General features: G+C 63.9%; 2 protein-coding genes and 1 non-coding gene across 6 annotated transcripts; 1 reads left to right on the forward strand and 2 right to left on the reverse strand.

The window, feature by feature from the left end:
* Window positions 1–325: 325 nt before the first annotated feature.
* Window positions 326–12,526, reverse strand: LOC121151748 (E3 ubiquitin-protein ligase TRAF7). 3 transcript variants are annotated; one of them, XM_040973533.1, is made up of 21 exons: window positions 12,442–12,526; window positions 8,969–9,087; window positions 8,769–8,826; window positions 7,724–7,815; window positions 5,950–6,066; window positions 5,645–5,737; window positions 5,496–5,529; window positions 4,997–5,180; window positions 4,759–4,893; window positions 4,203–4,420; window positions 4,059–4,132; window positions 3,828–3,876; window positions 3,554–3,681; window positions 3,380–3,462; window positions 2,910–2,949; window positions 2,588–2,704; window positions 2,388–2,510; window positions 2,088–2,207; window positions 1,884–2,015; window positions 1,606–1,725; window positions 326–1,531 (listed from the first exon to the last, which is right to left on the reverse strand). In XM_040973533.1, the coding sequence occupies exons 2-21, from the start codon at window positions 9,047–9,049 to the stop codon at window positions 1,517–1,519; spliced, it is 2,013 nt and encodes a 670-aa protein (XP_040829467.1). In that variant the 5' UTR covers window positions 9,050–9,087; window positions 12,442–12,526; the 3' UTR covers window positions 326–1,516. The 3 variants fall into 3 exon arrangements, with proteins under 3 accessions (XP_040829467.1, XP_040829468.1, XP_040829466.1); XM_040973534.1 differs by having other exon boundaries at window positions 4,765–4,893; window positions 12,438–12,521; XM_040973532.1 differs by having other exon boundaries at window positions 12,438–12,521.
* Window positions 12,527–13,016: 490 nt separating this feature from the next.
* Window positions 13,017–13,096, forward strand: LOC121152102. Its single transcript, XR_005883233.1, has one exon. It is a non-coding gene; the product is annotated as a small nucleolar RNA SNORD60 (small nucleolar RNA).
* A 582-nt stretch (window positions 13,097–13,678) lies between these two features.
* Window positions 13,679–16,239, reverse strand: LOC121151761 (ras-related protein Rab-26). Of its 2 annotated transcripts, XM_040973551.1 has the most exons (9): window positions 15,943–16,239; window positions 15,274–15,384; window positions 14,641–14,682; window positions 14,503–14,569; window positions 14,370–14,422; window positions 14,224–14,289; window positions 14,089–14,145; window positions 13,939–14,015; window positions 13,679–13,849 (listed from the first exon to the last, which is right to left on the reverse strand). In XM_040973551.1, the coding sequence occupies exons 1-9, from the start codon at window positions 16,135–16,137 to the stop codon at window positions 13,747–13,749; spliced, it is 771 nt and encodes a 256-aa protein (XP_040829485.1). In that variant the 5' UTR covers window positions 16,138–16,239; the 3' UTR covers window positions 13,679–13,746. The 2 variants fall into 2 exon arrangements, with proteins under 2 accessions (XP_040829485.1, XP_040829487.1); XM_040973553.1 differs by lacking the exons at window positions 14,370–14,422; window positions 14,503–14,569.
* Between the last annotated feature and the right edge of the window lie 2,053 nt (window positions 16,240–18,292).

Genomic DNA, 18,292 nt, shown 5'->3' on the forward strand with positions numbered 1-18,292 from the left:
CCCCGCGGGTGCCCGCCCCGTCTGCTGCTCCCTGTGCAATAACTGGGCACCCGCCCACCTGCGCAGGCCCCGACCCGGCCCCGTCCTGGCGCTTGCGGGCACCGGGAGGCCCAGTCGGCGGCAAGCACAGGCTTTTGCCCAGCACAGAGCTGCCCGTTGGGGAACCTCTGCCCGCCTCCGGCACCGCACAGGGGACAGAGGACCGAGGTCGGGACGCAGCGCCCCAGCTCCCCCGCCCCACTGCACCCCAGAATATAAGCTATCAAGAGTATTAATTTATTGGAAATGAGCTGAAGCGAATTTCCCCAGAGAAACAAAAAAGGTATAACTTTAACAAATATATATTTAAAGAAAGAAATATTATTGATTCTATAGAAAACCATTTTACCAGCTGGAAGGACACTGGAGTCCTGGCCCAGTCCAGGTATCTGTCCCTCTGCCCGGGAGTGGCCAGGTCCCCGTGACCACTTGCACATGCAGGGGCTGGCGTCCCCCAGGGGGCATCCTCCCCTCCCCTCTGCGTCCCCAGAACTCCAAGGGTGTGCCTTGCTCACTAATGGGCTTGTCCTGTTGGCCACGGGGAGTGTGAGGAAGGGGCTGGTCCCGGGTGCAGCACCTGTGACTCGGTGGTGCCAGCATGGTGGCCAGGGGACAGTCAGAGGAGTGGACACTTGTGTCAGGGTGTGCCTGGCCTTCCCATCCCCGTGGACGCTTCTGCCGCGGCCCGAGGCTGTGTGTGTCGTTCTTGCCCTACTCCCCTCCTCCCCACGACTAGACGGGTCTCCTGTTGCGTTTGCTGGTTCACAAGTATTGGGCACAACTTTGACATTTCGTAAAAACAAACAAAAAAAACCCCGAAAAAAATACCCCAAATTTTTAAAAATGTCGAATTCGCAGTTGTGGTGTGGGGCTGACGGAGGGACCAGGCAGACGCCGGGGTGGGGGTGGGGGCAGGGCCCTTGTATCCATCCTGCCTGCGGGTGTCCACTGGCCTCTCCTGGGCGGGGAGGGTGGCCCAGGCCGGGCCTCCCGCAGTGGGCAGGGAGGGCTGGGCCGGCAATAAACAGAAAATGGAGCTGCCTGGCTCAGTCTGTGAAGGCGTGGCTTGTCTGGGGGTGCACGTGTTGGGCAGAGGGAGCACTAGAGGCCGGGAATTGGGGTGGCAGGGAGGCTGAGAGGTGCCGGCGACGCCCTCACCCACACACAGCCACCGTGGGTGCAGCGTTTATTCCATCAGGAGTAATCAAATCTATGTACAGCCTAAAAACAGTAGAAAAGGGTAATAAAAAGGCCCGCGGGCCGGCACAGGGCAGAGCAGGGCTGCGGGCGGCGTACCTGGCGCCCAGGGAGAGGGGCCTGGCTACTGTCTGGGCAACAGGAAGGACCAGGCCGAGGGAGTGAGGCTGAGTGTGGGGCAGGGAAGGCACTGCCGACCACCTGAGCCCGTCCACCCATCCCCCAGGGCAGGCAGAAGACCCCGAGACCTTGTCACGTGGCTAGCCTGGCCTGGCTTCGGCTAGCAAGTCCAAACCTGCGAAGAAGGGGGCTGTTTGAGGGGGGGCCCGTGCAGCCCCTCCCTAGGGTGGCCATGCCACAGGCACCGACCTTCACAGTGCTGTCCACGGCCCCTGAGAAGAGCCGGCCCCGGGACACGGCCAGCGCCGTCACGCTGCCCTGGTGGCGCAGCAGGGTCTGTGTGCAGATCATGTTGTCCATGCTCCAGACCTGGGGACACACAAGGTATGAGGACCAGCCCCAGCCCGGCCGGCGCCCAGCCCCAGCCCGGGCCTCCTGCAGCACCCAGCCCAGGCCTCCTGCAGCACCCAGCCCGGGCCTCCTGCAGCACCCAGCCCGGGCCTCCTGCAGCCCCAGCCAGCACTCACCCTCAGGGATCGGTCGTAGGATGCACTGAAGACTTTGGTCTGGTCTGGCGTTGAGATGACCGCCAGGGCATACACTGTACCCACGTGGCCCGTCAGGGTCCGCACCTGCTCCTTGGACTCAATGTCCCACACCTGGTGGACACAGGGGGTCAGACCCATGGGACGCAGTGGTGGCAGACGCCCCTGCCCGGGGCTGGCACTTACATGGATGAGGTTCTCGTAGGTGCCACACACGATGTGATGATTCGTCACCGCGATTGAGTAGACACTTCCGCCAGACGTCTGTAGGACGTGGATGCAGTCGAGGGTCCGAATGTCCCAGATCTGAGGGCAGACACAGCTGCTTAGGGTCGGGGGGCAGGCAGAGGGCACCCCCAGAGCAGGGTCCTTAGGGTGTTTCGGGGGGCCAGAGGGCGCCCCCAGAGCAGGGTCCTTAGGGTGTGTCGGGGGGCCAGGCAGAGGGCGCCCCCAGAGCAGGGTCCTTGCACTGGGGCAGTGGCGCACCTTGATTGTCTGGTAGGAGCCGCTGTACAGGTAGCTCTGAGCAGCCACCAGAGCCCGTACCCAGTGGTTGAGGCCCGTGAGCTCCTTCTTCAGCTTCAGCTCAGTGCCCACGATATCCCAGACCTGTGGGGGTGCCAGTGAGCCTGGGCCGTGTGCACACCGCGCCCCAGGCACCCCCAGCCCCCAAACCGTGCCTGTACCTTGATGGCCTTCAGGGAGCCACTAAAGAGCATGTTGTGGGAGGACACCAGAGTGCACACGGGGTTGTCGTGGGCCCGAATGGTGTTCACCTTCTGCAGGTTCTGGATGTCCCACACCTGGGGCAGCAGAAGCCATGACTAACCCCACAGCCCAGAGCCCCAGCGCAGCCCCGAGCCCCGGCACAACCCTGAGCCCCGCAGCCCCAAGCCCCGGCATAGCTCCGAGCCCCGGCGCAGCCCCGGCACAGTCCCCAGCCCTGCAGCCCCAAGCCCCGGCGCAGCCCTGGGCTGCTGCTGCCCACCCACTACAGACCCCACTCACAATGATGGTGCAGTCTGCTGAGCCACTGTAGAGTTTGCACCTGTGGGCAGGATTGGGGAAGCACTGCTTGCAAAGCCACTGCCCCAACTGGCACCATGGCTAGCAATATGACCATCTCTCTCAGCCAGTCTCAGGGTGGGAGCCTTGGGAGTCATGCCTGCCCAGAAAGCGTCTGACGGCTGAGCTGGGAGGTGATGACCAGCTCACAAGCACTGAGCCAACTCCGAGCTGCCGGATGGCAGACCGGCAGGTGGGCGGGCAGCTGTTCCCTAGGAGCTGGCCTCTGCTTCTCTGGACCCCGCCTCCCAGCGCTACATACATGGAGGGTCTAGGGCCCAGGCCACCCTGCAGTGGGTGGAGGTGGCTGGACTAGGGGCTCAGGCCACGATAACCTTGATTCTGAGCTCCTGGGTCCTTCCCGGCCCACCCTCCCTCAGGACCCAGGGCCGGTGTCCCATGCCTGGACCCACCCCTGGATGCAGAGTGCCAGCACAATGCCATCGTGGCCCTCCAGTGTCTTCTGGCACTTGTAGGTAGTACATGTGTCCCACACCTGTAGGAGCCAGCAGGATAGGAGTGAGGAGGTGCCAGTCACCCTGGGGGCGTAGGGGCGGCTGGCAGAGGCACTTCTGGCCACACCCCACCTTGATGGTCTTGTCAGAGGAGCCGCTGAAGAGCAGGTCTCCCATGGAGTAGACACAGAGACACCAGACTGGGCCCTGGTGGCCCACGAAGGTCCCTTTGCACTTGAAAATTTGCTGAGGGTCGTAAGCTACGGGACACAGGAGATGCGGGTGAGGTGTGAGAGACCCAGGAAGGCAGGAGACTGCAGTCCGGGGATGAGGAGGGAGACCCGGGCAGGCGCCGTGGGGTGGGCTGAGGGTGTGGGCAGGTGCAGCAGTCATGGTAGGTACTTACACCCCAGGATGCCCATGTTCAGCCGCGCATTGATGTGGGACAGCTCGTCCTGTAAGGCCAAGGACAGAGCAGGTAGGTGGGGCTGCCAACGCGCCTCCTGCTCTGGGCCTGGGGCCTCATAGGGTGGGCAGGGGCCAACAGCCCTCCCCAGATAGAGACCCATAACCCTGACTAGTGGGGACACGGGAGGGGCCTGCCCACACCCTCCCGTCTGCGGCCCAGCCCACACACGTTCAGCATGGATGCGTCCCTTCGGAACTCCATGAGGTCCTCACTGAGCTTGCTCTGGTTCTCGTCCAGCACGTCTGTCGGGGAGAGCAGAGTGTCACAGCAGGCCAGGCGCAGCAGTGTGCCTGGGCCCCAGCCGGCTCTCACCGAACTTGAGTTCCAGGCTCTTCTCCAGCTGGTCGACCCTTTCGGAGAGCTTGCCCAGCATGGAGCGCAGGAAGCCGATCTCCTGCTCCTTCTGCGCCAGCGCCACGTGCATCTCATGGAAGCGGTCGTCCGTCTGCTGCAGGAACTCCTTCAGACCCTCGAAGCGGCAAGTCTCCAGATGTGTCTCATATGTGTCCTGGTTCCCGACGAATGTGCACCTGGGGGACACGACAGCTGTCCCCCGACCACCTGACCCTTGACCTGGCCAGCAGGCCCTGCTGCTCGGCTGCCCACACCCCCAGCTGCCTGGCAGGCACCCAATGCTGCCCAGCCCCCCACCCTGACTGAAAGCCCTCAGCTGCTTGACTCCTGGCCTGGCCAGCATCCCCCGCCGCCCAGCCCCGACGGCCGACACCCCCTGCCCCTGGCCTGGTTGCTGCGCCATGGAGACTTGCCACAAGGTTCAATGGGACTGCAGCCACTGACTAGGCCATGTCCATCCCAGGATGGGGCCCTTCCTGTCCTCCCCAATCAGCCCCCACCCCCACCCACTCACCCGTACTTGGAGTGAGGACACTTGATGTGCTCGCACTCTTTGAGGTGCGCCTCCAGGTTCATGGTGAGGAGCGGGGGACAGCCGGGGTTGTTGGGGCACCGCACGGGTCTGTAGTCACAACTGCTCTCGTGCTCCCTGTGGGAGGCCCAACGTGGGGCTGAACTTGGGAAGGCCGCAGGGGTGGAGAATGGGGGCCCAGAGGGGCCCAGTACCCTGGGGAAGGGCCTGGGGGACTTACTTCCGGGCGCTGAGCTTGATGGTGAAGGGGCACCCGCGGGGGTCCACTTCGAACACGGGGGGCTTCCCGGCGCCCGCCACCCGGCAGCCGTGCCTGCAGTGGATGAAGAGCTCCCCGATCTGCTCGGCTACCGCAATGTTGTTCACCACCACCGTCAGCTTGGCGTGGTCCACGGGGCACTTCTCTGTGGGGGGAGGCCAGGCTGACCCTGTGGCCCGCCCAGCTCCCCGTCCTCCCGTGCCTCTGTCCAGCCTGGCGGGGCAGAGGAGGAAGCCTCCCGGGGTGCCCGACTCAAGGTCTGGCTGCTCCCCTGAGGCACCAACATAGATGAGCAGGGGATGGGGAAGGCTTAGAGAGGCAGCTGTCCCCAGGGCCCAGCAGGGGCATGGGGCAGGAGGACAGGCGCAATTGCTGGGACCACTCGGATCTGGATGCTGCAGGCCCCGGCAGTGCCCCGGGGCTCAAGGGTGCTGGGCCTGCGCCACGAGGCAGCACATACCCGACTTCAAAGCGCATCTTCTACAGAACGTGTGCTGTGGGGACACAGGGCGACCTTGAGGCGGCAGCAGAGCCCACGGCCCCCGTCCCACACTGCTGCAGGGCCAGCCTCCCACCGCCAGGGCCAATCCACCTGGGTGCTTGCCTCACCCCACACGTGGTGATCACAGGGTCCTTGAAGACGCTGCAGCAGAGCTGGCAGCACAGCTTCACCGAGGGCTGCTCAGCGAACACCAGCGGCTCCTGGGAATGGGAAGCAGCAGGTCCAGCTGTGCACCACGTCCCCAGGCACCGTCCCCTGCCCGTCTTCCTGGGAGGAAGGCTACAGAGGGCTCACTGAGCCCACATCATTGTTTGTCCCGAGGTAGGTCAGAGATGGGGAATGACCTTGCCGTAGCACCCTAGCAGAGTGACAGCCCCCCAAGACCCTTCCAGCCTGGCTGGGCTACACCTACCAGCTCCTCCTCCTCCTCGGCCAGGGAGAACGTCGAGCGCAGGGACATGCTGGACTCGGAGTGCAGGGAGCGGACGGAGATGGCCGAGTCAGAGCGGCGGGGCGTGCTGATGGGGGGCTATGCGGAGAGAGAGGCGGCTAGCCAAAGGGCTTCACATGGGCTCCTGGACCTGGGCAGGGCACCGAGTCCTATAGTGGCCACAGCAGCTGGGTCCCCGGCCGGCCAGTCGGCCGGCCCTTAACACTGGGCTGCCCGCTCGCTCTTGTCTGCCAACTTTCCTTTGTGTAAATGGAGAGACTTCCTGCTATTCAATTCTACCAGGACACACTTGGGCTGCTTCCTGCTTCCCGTGAGGGAATGTGGGCTGCAGAGGGGGCACCTCCACCAGCCAATCCTGAGCCTGGTGAGGCCCCCGGGCTGCTGGCTGGGCTCAGCTGCCTGCGGCCTCCATGGTCACTGGCCCCCACATTTGGGGGCCCCCGGGGAAGGTGGGGACAGCCTCCATCCACCCACGGCTGGGCCTCTTGAGAGGGAGAGCAGGGCCACAAGAGTTGGATAGGCAAACAGAGGGTGCCAGGTTGTGGGGGCACCTTTGGGAGAAAGGCACCTTGTACCTCCCTCCTTCCTTGAACCTGTGACCTCCAAAAGAAGTATCCAGAGGGCTCAGCGTGGTAGCCTAGCAGCCAAAGTTCTTGCCTTGCAACCACCAGGATCCCATATGGATGCCGGTTCTAATTCCAGCAGCCCTGCTTCCCATCCAGCTTCCTGGGAAAGCAGTCAAGGACGGCCCAAAGCCTTGGGACCCTGCACCTGTATGGGAGACCTGGAAGAAGCTCCAGACCCCTGGCTTTGGATGGGCTCAGCTCTGATTGTTGTGGCTACTTGTGGAGTGAATCAGTGGACAGAGATCTTCCTGTCTCTTCTCTCTGTGTATCTGACTTTCCAGTAAAAATAAGTCAAAATCTTAAAAAAAAAAAAGTGTCCAGAAACTAGTGGCCCACGGTCCCGCCCTTGGTGCCTGTGTGTCACTCTGATGTCGACCAGGAGGTCGGGGCAGACCCCACCCCTGTGGGAAGGCAGAAGCGTGTATGGGACCGGCCTCCCCCACTGCCCAGGGGCTGTGTGCCTGCAAGGAGCTGAGCCAAAGTTGGAGGAAGTGAGTCCAGCATCCCCACGGGAGTGACACAAGCCGGCCAGAGCTCGCCTCTCCACCTGGCTCCCCCTGGGGCTTCTGCAACTAGGGCTGAGGTTGCCAGGCCTGGGCTGCCCACAAGCCAGCCACCAGTGGGAAGGGGACCACTCATCACCAAAACCATCATTATCAGTAGCCATCAGACTCTGTAATTCCATGGCACTGGAGGCCACGCAGGTGAAGGGGGCCTTGTCCGGTGAGGGCACAGGAGGGCTGGGGTGTCCTCAGGACCTGGCAATGTCTGCTCATGTGGCCTTCCCTCTATGGCATGGCCATCTCGCCTCCTCAGGACCTCTGCCCAACAACCTGCTTGTTTTCCACTCAGGAGACACTCCCACAACTTGATACATCTTCAAAGTCTCGTTGTCATCCAGAACGAACCTTCTGGAACTCCCACATCCTTCAGTTGGCCTGCAGGTGCTGTGGCCAACACCCAGGAACCCTTACTCTGTCCAGCCACAAGGGCCTTTGTGGTTGTGTGGACTGGCCACATGTGCTCAAGCCTTGAGGTGTCCATGGTTCCCTCTCCTGGCCCCGCCTCCCCAGCCTGGTGAGCTCCACTGGACTCCCATGGGGACCTACCATGCTATCCTCATCATCCCGCGGCGAGTAGGCCAGGGTGCTGGAGGAGGAGGGCGACCTGCGGTGCTGTTTGTACGTGCCAGTTCCGTCAGCTGTGAGGGAAAAGGCCAGGGCTGCAGTGGACGGCTGTGGGGAATACCAAGCATCGGCCAGGACCCTCCCCAGGGCTACGTTGCTCCCCAAGGTGAAGCCAGTGCCAGCAGTGTAGCTGCCCTGCCAGGCAGATCCAGGATGCCCTGGGTCCTCAGTCTTGTCCCTCTGCAGGGAACACTTCCCCTGCCCCCCGCCGGCTGTGATTGGCCCTTAGTGTCCCCACCATCAACAGAAGGGTCACGTGAGGCCACCATGGGGGGACCTGGCTCTGACTCATCTCTGCTGAGGGACATTGGGGTGCCAGGGCCTCATCATTCAGTCTAGGCACTTCCGGCAGCCCGGTGACTTCTGAAGGAAGGCGTGAAGTGAAGGAATAGTTCCTTGGGTGGCTGAACTAGAGGTGATATTTTACTTTTTCTTTTTTCTTTCAGAAGAAAAGAGGACATTTTGAGAGTCACTGTGGGGGATGGTGGGGTCTCTAGTGGCAAAGAGCCTCTGTGAGGGGCTCCATAGCACCTGCAACCCTGCAGCCAGGTCTATGCAGAGACCATGGAAAGCAATTAAAAAGCTAGTCAGCACCTGGCATACTCCTCCAAGGACAAAGTGAGCAGATGCTGCTGCAGGGCCAGAGGCAGAGTGTCCTGCCCTCATGCCTGGGGAGCAGCCGGGCCCTTGCGGCCTGCCTGGGCAAGGGCTCTGAAGCCAGTGGCACTCACACACTCTCAGGCCGGCAGCAGCCTGCAGCCAGGGGTCTCTGTGACCACTGTGGCCAGGGCACATGGTGCTGCTGAGGTAGTCCGGGTAGGGGCCAGGGAGGAGGGCGGCAGCAGAGGCTGAAGCCCAGACTGGACAGCCCAGCTGCCTATCCCATAGAAGTGCCCCCGGGCTCTGGCAGGCCTAGACACCACCATCTCCGCCTGGCTGCCCAACTAGCCTGGACTCCCAGGCTCACCTTTTGTGACGGTGGTGACAGCTGAAAAAGCAGGCCCAAAGGTGGTTTCCATTCTGGTCTGGAGAGAGAATGGAGGCAGCTTGGCCCTGTCCTGGGCAAGAAGGTGAGCAGCGCAAGGACGCACCTTGGGCCCACTGGTGTGGTGGAGGTGAGCCCACTCCCTCCAGGAGGCAACCTTCGCCCTAGTGGGGTCTCCTTACCCCAGCAGCAGCGTCAGGGGTGGGCAGGTTGGCAGGCCCCCCGGAGAAGCGGCTGTAGCGGGCGTTCTTGCCCGAGCTCATGCTCTAGGGAGGCATCTAGGGTCTGCGGACGGCGGCCCCTGTGAGAAGCACGAGGCATGAGGCCAGCTGCCCACCCTGGGCCTTGGGCATGCCAGCCAGGTCTGGGGGGGCTCCCTGCCAGCGTACTGGGCAAGCCACAGATGTGGGCTGCAGCTCCATGGAAGCAGCCAACAGCTGCCACGGCCCCCGCATTCCCAGAGGAGCAGGATGGCAGGCCTGGGGCATATCCCTCGGTGGCCCTGGGAGTGCCAGTCAGGCCTGGGGTGCCTGCAGGACAAAGGGAGTATGAAGGAGACCTGGCCGACAGCCACACATGGCACTGGCCCAGGGTTGGAGCTTCACAGCTGTGACAGCGTCTACTTCTTGAACCCAGCTGTGTGACCCACGGGATGCCACCTAGCAATCTGCGCCTCGCTCAGGCACGTGACCACGTCTAGGTCCCCTGGGCCGGAGAAGGGACGTGAGAGCAAGCTGCCACAGAAAGGTCCAGGGTAAAGGCAGATGTCATTTATGTTCTGGGCTGTGCCAGAAGGTGACAGTCACTGTGAAGAAGGGTCCTGGTGCCGTGTCCCCCAGGTTCTCTGGACACGGTCTCTCTGCCGCTGTCCTTGGGCTTGAGAGGCCTGGTCATCAGTGTGATACCACTCTGGGAAGGGGTGGGGACAGCAGCTGCGAGACACTGACCTGGCTCTCTCCCTCTGAACTTCTAGGGCCTCAAGGGCAGCTCACAGTTCCAAGCAGTGACCGCCGAGTGGGCAGCCAGGACCCCAGTCGACCTGCAGCTGTGTAGGGAGCTTCTGCCCAGGGCTGAGGTGGGCAAAGCAGAAAGGCAGATGGTCCAGAAGTGAGGGGCACAGCAGCCCTGGGGGGCGCGGCGGGGACCAGCTGAGCTCCACTGAGAGTGAGGAGGGAGGGGCCGGCTCAGTTTGGGAAACCGTTTCCCGGTTCACACCGGTTCAGGGCTCAGCCCCAGCCAGGGATGGGTGGGTGGGACGCTGGGCTGGAGGGTGAGGGGGTGGGGGCCAAGCCTTCCCCAACAGCTCAGAATTGAGCAAGATGGTCCAGGCCTCCTCAGGGCCCAGGCCCCAGGGGCTGGATTTCGCAACAACAGCCTTATTGGGGCGTTGGGGCTCCAGGCAGTTGGCCCAGGAACTGGCAAGGACAGCTGAGAGTGCAGCAGCTCTGCTGGCTTTCTGGGGTTCTCCCAGCCCCCCAGAGAAGGGTGCCTGCCCTCCCACCTGCGCTGCATGGTCTGGCTGAGGGAAATGGGCTTTCACGCTCAGTGCCTTTGCCCCAAACCCAAGCAGCCACGGGATGGCGAGGCGGGTGGGAAAGGGCCCCTGTCAGCTCCTGTCTGGGCCACCTGCTGGACGGAGCAAGGCAGCTGCAATCAGCAGCCAGCCAATAGCACCCAGTGTCCTCACCATCCCCCCACCAAGGCTGGGGAGAAGCTGGGGGGCTTTTTTCACCGTGTCCCCTTCCAAGAGGTCCCCAGAGCCCCTGGGAGATGGTCTACCACCCTTCTCTGGCGACTCCCTCAGGTGGGAGCCTGGACACAGGCCACACCCCTCGCTCTTGGACACACTAAGTGGTTCAGGTCAAGTGTGACCAGGGCCTCTGCCCACGTGGACCTCACGGGTCAGTGGGGCAGTGGGCAGCCCATGGAAAGGGTTCTGGAAGTGGCTGGTATAGTCTGTAAGCACCCCAGGAGGGGCCTTGGCTCTGCAGTTCGAACTCATGGGAGGTCAGCTGGCTGGGCTGCAGTTCGTAGTATCCTTGCCAAGAGCCAGCCCGAGGGGATCTGCCCGCTGCCCAGCCCTGGATCCGCCCCTGGACCCAGCCCAGGCCTGCCTGCCAAACCCTATAGAAACAGGCCGGGTTGCCACAGCAAAGCTGCATGCGCTTCCCCCCTCTGCGGGTCCCTGATGTCCCCTACCACGGGTTTTTCCATCCCCAAACAGGCAGGGAGTGGCGTGGGAGCCCCTGCTGGCTGCCCTGGCCTAGGGCCTGCTTGGCCTCCCCCTCCCTGCAGCCCCCGCCCCCAGCCTCCCCTGCTTTCCTCCGGGGCGCCCAGGGCTCCCTCTGCTGGAAGAAAGGAGGCTGTTTCTCCTGGAGCCAGCTGGAACCCCAAGGCCTGGCCCAGGACCCCTGGAGGCTAGCCTTTCCCGACTGTGAGGCTTTCCCCTAGGCTAGGGAGAGGTGGGAAGCCTCCTTGGTCAGAACACTAGGTATGGCACCTGTCCTCAGCTGGGAAGCCCGCTGCCGGACTCTGGGGACAGCTGGGCAGTGCCCTGAGGTCCCCTAGGATGGTCTCCTCAAAGTTTCCTCCTGCCTGTGCCCCTGAAGAGCTGGGCAGCACGCAAATGTCGCAGGCTACAGTTGAGCCTGCAGAAGGAGGATGGAGACCTGCCCCAGCCCCGTGCCAACCTGGGCCCAGGACGCCCAGTGCCCCTCACTGTCTCTCCCAGGACCTCTCGGTGGCGGCAGCTTCCTCCTGGGTGTCCTGCCCAGGGTGCTCTGGCGACTGGCCTCCCTTCAGCACACTGGGGGTTTCTCATGGTGAGGCGTTCATGATACAGGGGCTGCCCACCCCTCAGAGGAGGGGTCCGGGGAAGGCCCAGAGTTAAAGAATGAAGGAGGCAGCCACGGCTGGGGCCAGGGTGGGCCAGGGAGGCAGCAAGTGCAGGCGTGACTCCTCCCGAGGACCCCAGGCTGCCCGTGAGCCCTGTGGAAGCCCTGTGGAGCCGCCTCTGCTCTGGGGCTGTCCTGCCCGCACCCTGCTGCCGGCGATCGTGGCCATCGGGCTGGCTCCGTCGTCCCGTCGGTGGCCGCCTGCGGCCCCCACCCTCCCACTCTCACTTCTCAGAACCTTATCTCGTCCTTTCCTAATGCCGTCACAACTCTCCCAGATTGTGTGTAGTGTCCACACCAGCGGTTGGGAGGGGGCGGCCGAGACAGCTGTCAGTCAACCTGGAGACACTTGGTGTGTGTGTGGTGGGGGGCGCCAGGGCTGCTGCCCACCAGGACACAGGACACAGGCTGGTCCGGCCCGATGAGCGCGCTCATGGAGCCCCGCACCTCAGGGCCAGCTCAGAGTCGGGGGCCCGTCCTCCGCGGCCCCTGCCCCCGGCGCCCACCACAGCGCCCCGCACGCGGGCGGCGCTCGCTGGACGCAGGAAGACGGCAAGAGTGCAGACCGAGAGAACGACGGCACACGTCGAGTGACGGACAAACTGACAGGCAAGTGGACGGTGGCACCCCGCGGCCTTGCTCAGCCCCGCCCCCTCCCGGGCCGGACAGTCGCCCTTGCGCCGGGCGAGTCCGATGCCGCCTCGCCGCGCGGCCCCGAGGCCCGAGCGCCGGACCGGACGCGCCGCGCGACACTCACCCACCCGCAGCTGCCGGAGAACAGCGGTGCAGCCCTCTCGCTCCATCGTGCCCCCTCGGCCGCCGGCCGGGAAAGGGACAGGACGCGCGAGCCGGAAGCGCTCAGCCCCGGTGGCCGTCGGGACTTGTAGTTCTCTGACTCTCGAAGCGCAGGAGGCGGCCTGACGTGCGGCGATCCCCAGCTACGACTTCCGGCGGGGCGGGATTGGCAGGTTCGGAATCACTCTATGTTGCAGATGGAAGTCTAACTGGCTGATGCATCCATCGCTCACAGTGAGGGCGGAGCTTGAGGGGGGGTTGGCCCTAGACACCGCTTGCTTCAACGCCACGCCAGGATCGCTGAGAATCAGAGCGCAGCGTATCAGCGATGAGAGGGGCGGGCGTTTCCGCCCAGATTACCCAATCACAGAGGCGAGAGCGGTTTGTATAAAAGCTTGCACCCAGCGCGCGGCCGCTCTTTCGGGGTCGAGCAGCGAGGCTGGGCCCGCTCCGTGCGTGTCCAGTCCAGTCCGGCGTGGCCTCGGCGGGCGGCCTCCGCGAGGTAAGGCTGGGCGGGCCCACGGGGGGCGGCGCGGGGACCAGCCTGTGATGAGTCGCTCTTTCTGACACCTCGTATGACAGCTGCACCTGCAGCCTGATTACTCTGCGAAGCTGAGGCTTGGGGTGCACGGCCGGGGCGGGCGTGGGGGCGGCCCCGGGCTGGAGCGCGGAGGTCCGGGGCTGCTGTCTCCATGTTCGCCGCTGTTTGACTTCCAGGGTCGTGCGGAAAGGAAGCCGTCCCGTGGACGCGGCGGTAAGTAGGGGGGAGTGGGGTGCTGTGTGTCTGGATTTCCCGTTAATAAAGCGGAGTGGCGGCCTTCTCCCCAGGTATCGTTCTTTCGCCGGGATAGTTGGGGAACGGGGACTTGGCCAGCCGTGGGGAGTTCATAACAATTCCTGCGGTGGGGACCGACCTGATTCTAGAACGGAAGACGCGTGGGCATCGAGAAGGGGGCGCCGGGGTTGGGCCCACCTGACCAGAATGGAAGACGCACACGCTCCGGAAAAGAGCTTTATTCGCTGCACTGAGGGTCACGTGAGGTGGAGCGTGCTTGGCTGCATCCTCCCTCCTGCTGGCCCGGTCAGCCTTCACAGGACCCTTTAGGGACTGGCGGGTGGGCCCGACACGGGTGGTCGAGGGCACGCGGGACGTGTCCAGGAGGGGGCGGCGGGAATGGCAGACCTTGGCATCCTCCTGGACAAGAGTTGTTGTTTGCTGGAAATGAGGGCCGATGGGACTGCCGGGTGCAGACAGGCCGGGGCGGCCACCTTCAGGGCCGGCAGCAGGAGCCCCCCTGTCCCTCCCTGCGAACGTAGTCGTGTAGCCGGAAGCGCGGCTCGCTGGGCGTCTCCAAGGAGCGCTGCCTCAGCTCCCTGGAGCAGGGCAAGGTGGGCAGCTGCCTGCAGGCCCTCGGGAACCTGCACCTTGGGCAGAGGGTGCCGAGCGGCCCACCCCCACTTACTTTGCGATGGCCGTGAAGGCCAGTTCCACGTTGAGGCCGGTCTTGGCGCTGGTCTCCATGAACGGCAACCCGTACTCCTGCAAGCACATACTGCCGGTCCCGTGGTGTCCTGGCAGGTGGCCAACCCCGGCCCCTACTGCGCAGCCTCACCTTAGCCAACTTCTCGCCATCCTCCCTCTTGACCACGCGCTCCTGTGTAGAGTCCACCTAACCCGGGCACAGGGGGCTGGTGACAACTGCCCAGCTTGCCCAGCTGCCCCATTGCCTGCCCGCTGGGCTGCCCACCTTGTTGCCCAGCAGCATGAGCACCACGTTGTGTTGGGCGTGCTCCTGGATCTCCGTCAGCCAGGCCTGGGGTGGACAAGGCATGGCCAGGCTGCAGACGCACTCCAGAGCCCTCCCAGCCCCGACACTGGCATCGTGGCACAGACCTGAATGTTGTCGAACGAGAGCCTGTTGGTGACGTCGTAGAGCAGAAGCAGCGCTGGAAGCAGAGGGGCAGTGAGGACGGCCGGGCCAGCGGCTCCTGCTCAGCCGTGTGCTGCCCTCCCGCCTCAGGCTCACCGTGAGCGTCCCGGTAGTAGGCGTGAGTCACACTGCGGAACCGCTCTTGGCCAGCTGTGTCCCAGAGCTGCAGCGACACGGCGGTCAGGACGCACCCCTGCCCTGCAGCCCCTCCCCCGCAGTGCCCAGCTGCCTCACCTGCAGCTTCACCTTGGTACCGTCCACGTCCAGGGCTTTGTTCTGCAACGGAGGGCCAGTCCAGGTGGCTTGCTCCTGGCTGAGTGCTGGCTCGCCTGCACACTACCCCCACCCAGGTGCTGCAGGCTGAGGGCTGGGTTGTCCCCTCTGGACTGGGTCCTCCAGATGGGAGCAGCTGGGTGGGGGTGGGGTCTCCCACAGGCCCTGGGCAGCTGTAATGTGCTTCCCCCACCCACACTCCTGCTGCCGGGTGCTTCTAGGTCTCCAGGGAACCAGCCATCTGCTGTGCAGGGGACACCACTCCTTCCCTGGCACCTTCCAGTGCCTGCAAACCCAGGGGCCTTGCCTCCTACACACCTGCCCCAGAGCCAAGAGAGGGCTGGGGAAGGGAGGCTCTGGCCCCCACCTGGGCTACAGGACCCGCACTGGGAGGAACTCCTTCCTGTTAGTGGGCCTAATTCAAGGGTGAGAAAAATGCAAATCCGGCTGCACTGAGATCACCAGCACCTCAGCCTGCGGGTGTGCACTGCGCACAGGGTGGGGTTCTCCCCCCCCCCCCGCAGGCCTCCTCACCCACCTCCCAGGTATTGGGGTCCATCCCCAGGGCCACACTTGCACCCTGTGCCCCCTCACCCGGAAGTCGATGCCCACAGTGGAGATGAAGGTCCCTGCCAGGAAGGCTCCATCCTTAAAGCGCACAAGCAGGCAGGTCTTTCCAACACCTGAGTCCCCCACCAGCATGACCTGGGCAGGTGGTTGAGCCCCAGTCAAGAGAATGGTGGGGACTTCCCCACCAGCAGGATGGGTGGGGCCACAGTCAGGCCTGAAGTCTCCACAGGACTTGGTGAGCCAGCAGCTAGGGGTCACCCCCCAAACCAAGGTCCGATGAGTAGTACTAGAAACACAGACGCTGTCTTGTCCACCCACCACGCTAAGGCTGCTGCCAAGTCCCCAGACCCGATGGGCCTGCCCATCCTTGCCAGTGCCACATCACTGCCTCCTTGGTGTGTGTGGGTACTCGGTGCCCCCCAGTGCCCAGCCTCAATGGGTTGGGGTCGGGAACACCTGGGTGAGGGAAGGCAGCATATGTGGAATGCTCAGGTGCCAGCTGAGAGGTGGCAGCTGCCAGACTTTGGTGGCGCTGAGGTTCATTACCTGCAGTTAGGGGGCAGGCCTGACAGCTGTTCAGTACCGGCAGTGCACCTCTGGGAAACGCCTCGCGCCAAGGGTCCGCAAGGCCCCTGGGTCATCTCCCCGGCTGGGTGCCACCTGCTGCGTTTGGGGTGGGGATGCTTGGCTCACCTTGAAGGCCACGTCGTAGAAGTCGCCACTGTTTCCGAGAGAGGGCCAGCCGGGCTGCCGGGGTCCATTGGGAGGCACCTCTGGGCCGGGGCGTGCAGTCCCGAGGCGACCGGGCCGCTGCCCATTGCCAGCAGGCACCACAGAGGCAGTAGGCACATTGGCCCCCTTGCTTTTGGAGGTCTTCTTCCTGGACATGGTGTGCAGGCGCTCATGCAGAGGCCACCGCGCTTCCGGCCGTCCCGCACCCCACCCGCACCCAGCCAAACCAGGACGCGAACCCGTCCGGCGGCGGTGGCATCCCGGGCGCTCGGCTCCCGCGCCGCCCCAGGGACCGTGTGGCCACTCAGGCCCGGCCCCTGCCACCGCAGCCAATGAGCGTGCGGGTGCCACCTCGGGGGTGGATCCGGAGGCCGGGCCCTGCCTCGCGCTTCCCCCGCTGGCCAGCACCTGCGTGATGTGGCCCCCGCGGAGCCTGGAGCGGGCTGGCACGCAGGATGCCCGTAGCCTGTTCCGCGGCCTCTGACGCCCCTCCCCGTGCCGGTCAGGTGGGTTCAGCAAGCTCCAATGCTTGAACTTGGCAAACACTCCGAGCTTGGCTGACAGCTGGTTAATCAGAGAGCCTGGCGCTGCACCTCCCCCACCCGCAGCAAAAGTGGGGTGTCGGCAAGAACAGACCCTCACCGGGGTCCCACCCCTGTCTGGGAGGCAGGCGGGAGTAGGGGTAAGTGGAACTCTTCCTGACTGCCTCAGCTCAGTCTCCGGCTGGAAGGTGACCCTTGCTGACTCCCCAAACCCTATGTGGATCCCTTCCCTCGTGTCCCTCATTTGTATGTCCTCCAGCCCTGGGCCTGGATTTTTTGAGTGAGACAGCAGTGGTCAGCGCTGGGTCAGGAGTATGGGGACAAGGGCTGTCCCTGCGTGATTCTCCTCAGATGGAGGGAGACCATGGCTTAGGGTGCCTGGCTCAGCCCTGCGTGGTGGGGGTGGGGAGTGCCACCCCAGACAGGGCCATTGGGCAGCAGCACCCGGTGCGGGTGTGCAGTGGTCTCCAGTGGGCAGGCGGGCAAGCTGAGGCCCAGAAGGCAGGAGGAGCTGGCAGAATCAGTGGTCATGGGGGTGGTCCAGCTGGAGTGTGTCCCGGTGGACCTTAGCTCCAGGGCACAGCCCTTACTCCCTCAGTGACCTGCGGCCAGCACAAACCTGGGGACCCCCGCAGGAACCTATTCCATACCCGTCCAGGCCTGCCTGCCTTTCTGGCTTCTCTGCCCGACTTCCTCCTGGCCCTATCCCCAGGTGTGGGTGTAACCCAGCATTGGGGCCCTTGGGCTTCCTACTGCTGGGACCCTGGGGTTTCCCAGTGTCCCACTTCTATCAGGCCAGGGCTCAGCAGGGGGGCTCAAAAGTGGGTGTGCACCACCCCCAGCCCTGGATGGTGGGCTGCTGCTCAGAGCATACCTAGTCCGTGGGAAGCAGGAGTGGGGGGGGCACAAGAAGGGCATCTCAGGCTGGCGTCGGGTGGGGGTGGGGGCTGAAGAGGGGAGTAGGCTGAAGATCGTGGGAAGCTGGGAGAAGGGGAGCTGCAAGGAGACAGCCTTGTCCTAGAAACTTCAAAATTGAGTTTCCATAAGGAATTGAGGCCTTTGGCTTCTCTTGAGAATGGGGAGCACCTGTGTGCCATCCCCCCTCCCAGCTCTGCCACCTCCCCCCTCCCAGCTCCCCTTCCCTGTCTTTCCCAGCTCCCCTTCCCCACAGTTTGCCATCTGCTTCTCCCTCTAGCACGGAAGCCGTCTGGGCACAGGAAGCCGCTTGTCTTGGCCACAGCCACATGCTTGAATACTGGGCAGTAAAGGAAATCTGCCCAGCGGGGGGGTGGCAGTCCTGGGGTGGCACAGTGGGTGATTTGGGAGCTTGAGGAAGGCAGACCTCTGCCACACCTCCCAGGCTTGGACCGAGAGATGTGGACGAAAGTGCCCAAGTCTGTTCCTGGATCCCTGTTCCCTGGATCCCAGCTGGCTTGCTGGGAGGAAAACCCAGGGGGTCAGGAGGGGAGCTGAGGTGACCATGGGACCCCAGAAGGCAGCCTTGGGGCCTCTGACACAGGTGCTGCCACAGCCTCCTGACGGTGCAGGCCTTGGAGTAGGGTGGGGGACAGCAGCAGCACTGGCTTCAATCATTTAGACTGAGTGTCTGTCTCCTGGCTGGGCCCTAGCCCGATCCCAGCTCATTCAGGGCGTGGGCCAGAGGGTGGGACCCCACACCATATGTCTCTCACACCAATCAATTGACAGCAGTTGTGAGTGAAGGCTGGCCAGTGGATGGCCCACCCCAAGCAGTGCCACCATGCATGTTA

Source organism: Ochotona curzoniae, unplaced genomic scaffold (assembly GCF_017591425.1).
Source record: "Ochotona curzoniae isolate NIBS_2020 unplaced genomic scaffold, NIBS_Ocur_1.0 contig_2321, whole genome shotgun sequence".
NCBI classification, from domain to species: Eukaryota; Metazoa; Chordata; class Mammalia; order Lagomorpha; family Ochotonidae; genus Ochotona; species Ochotona curzoniae.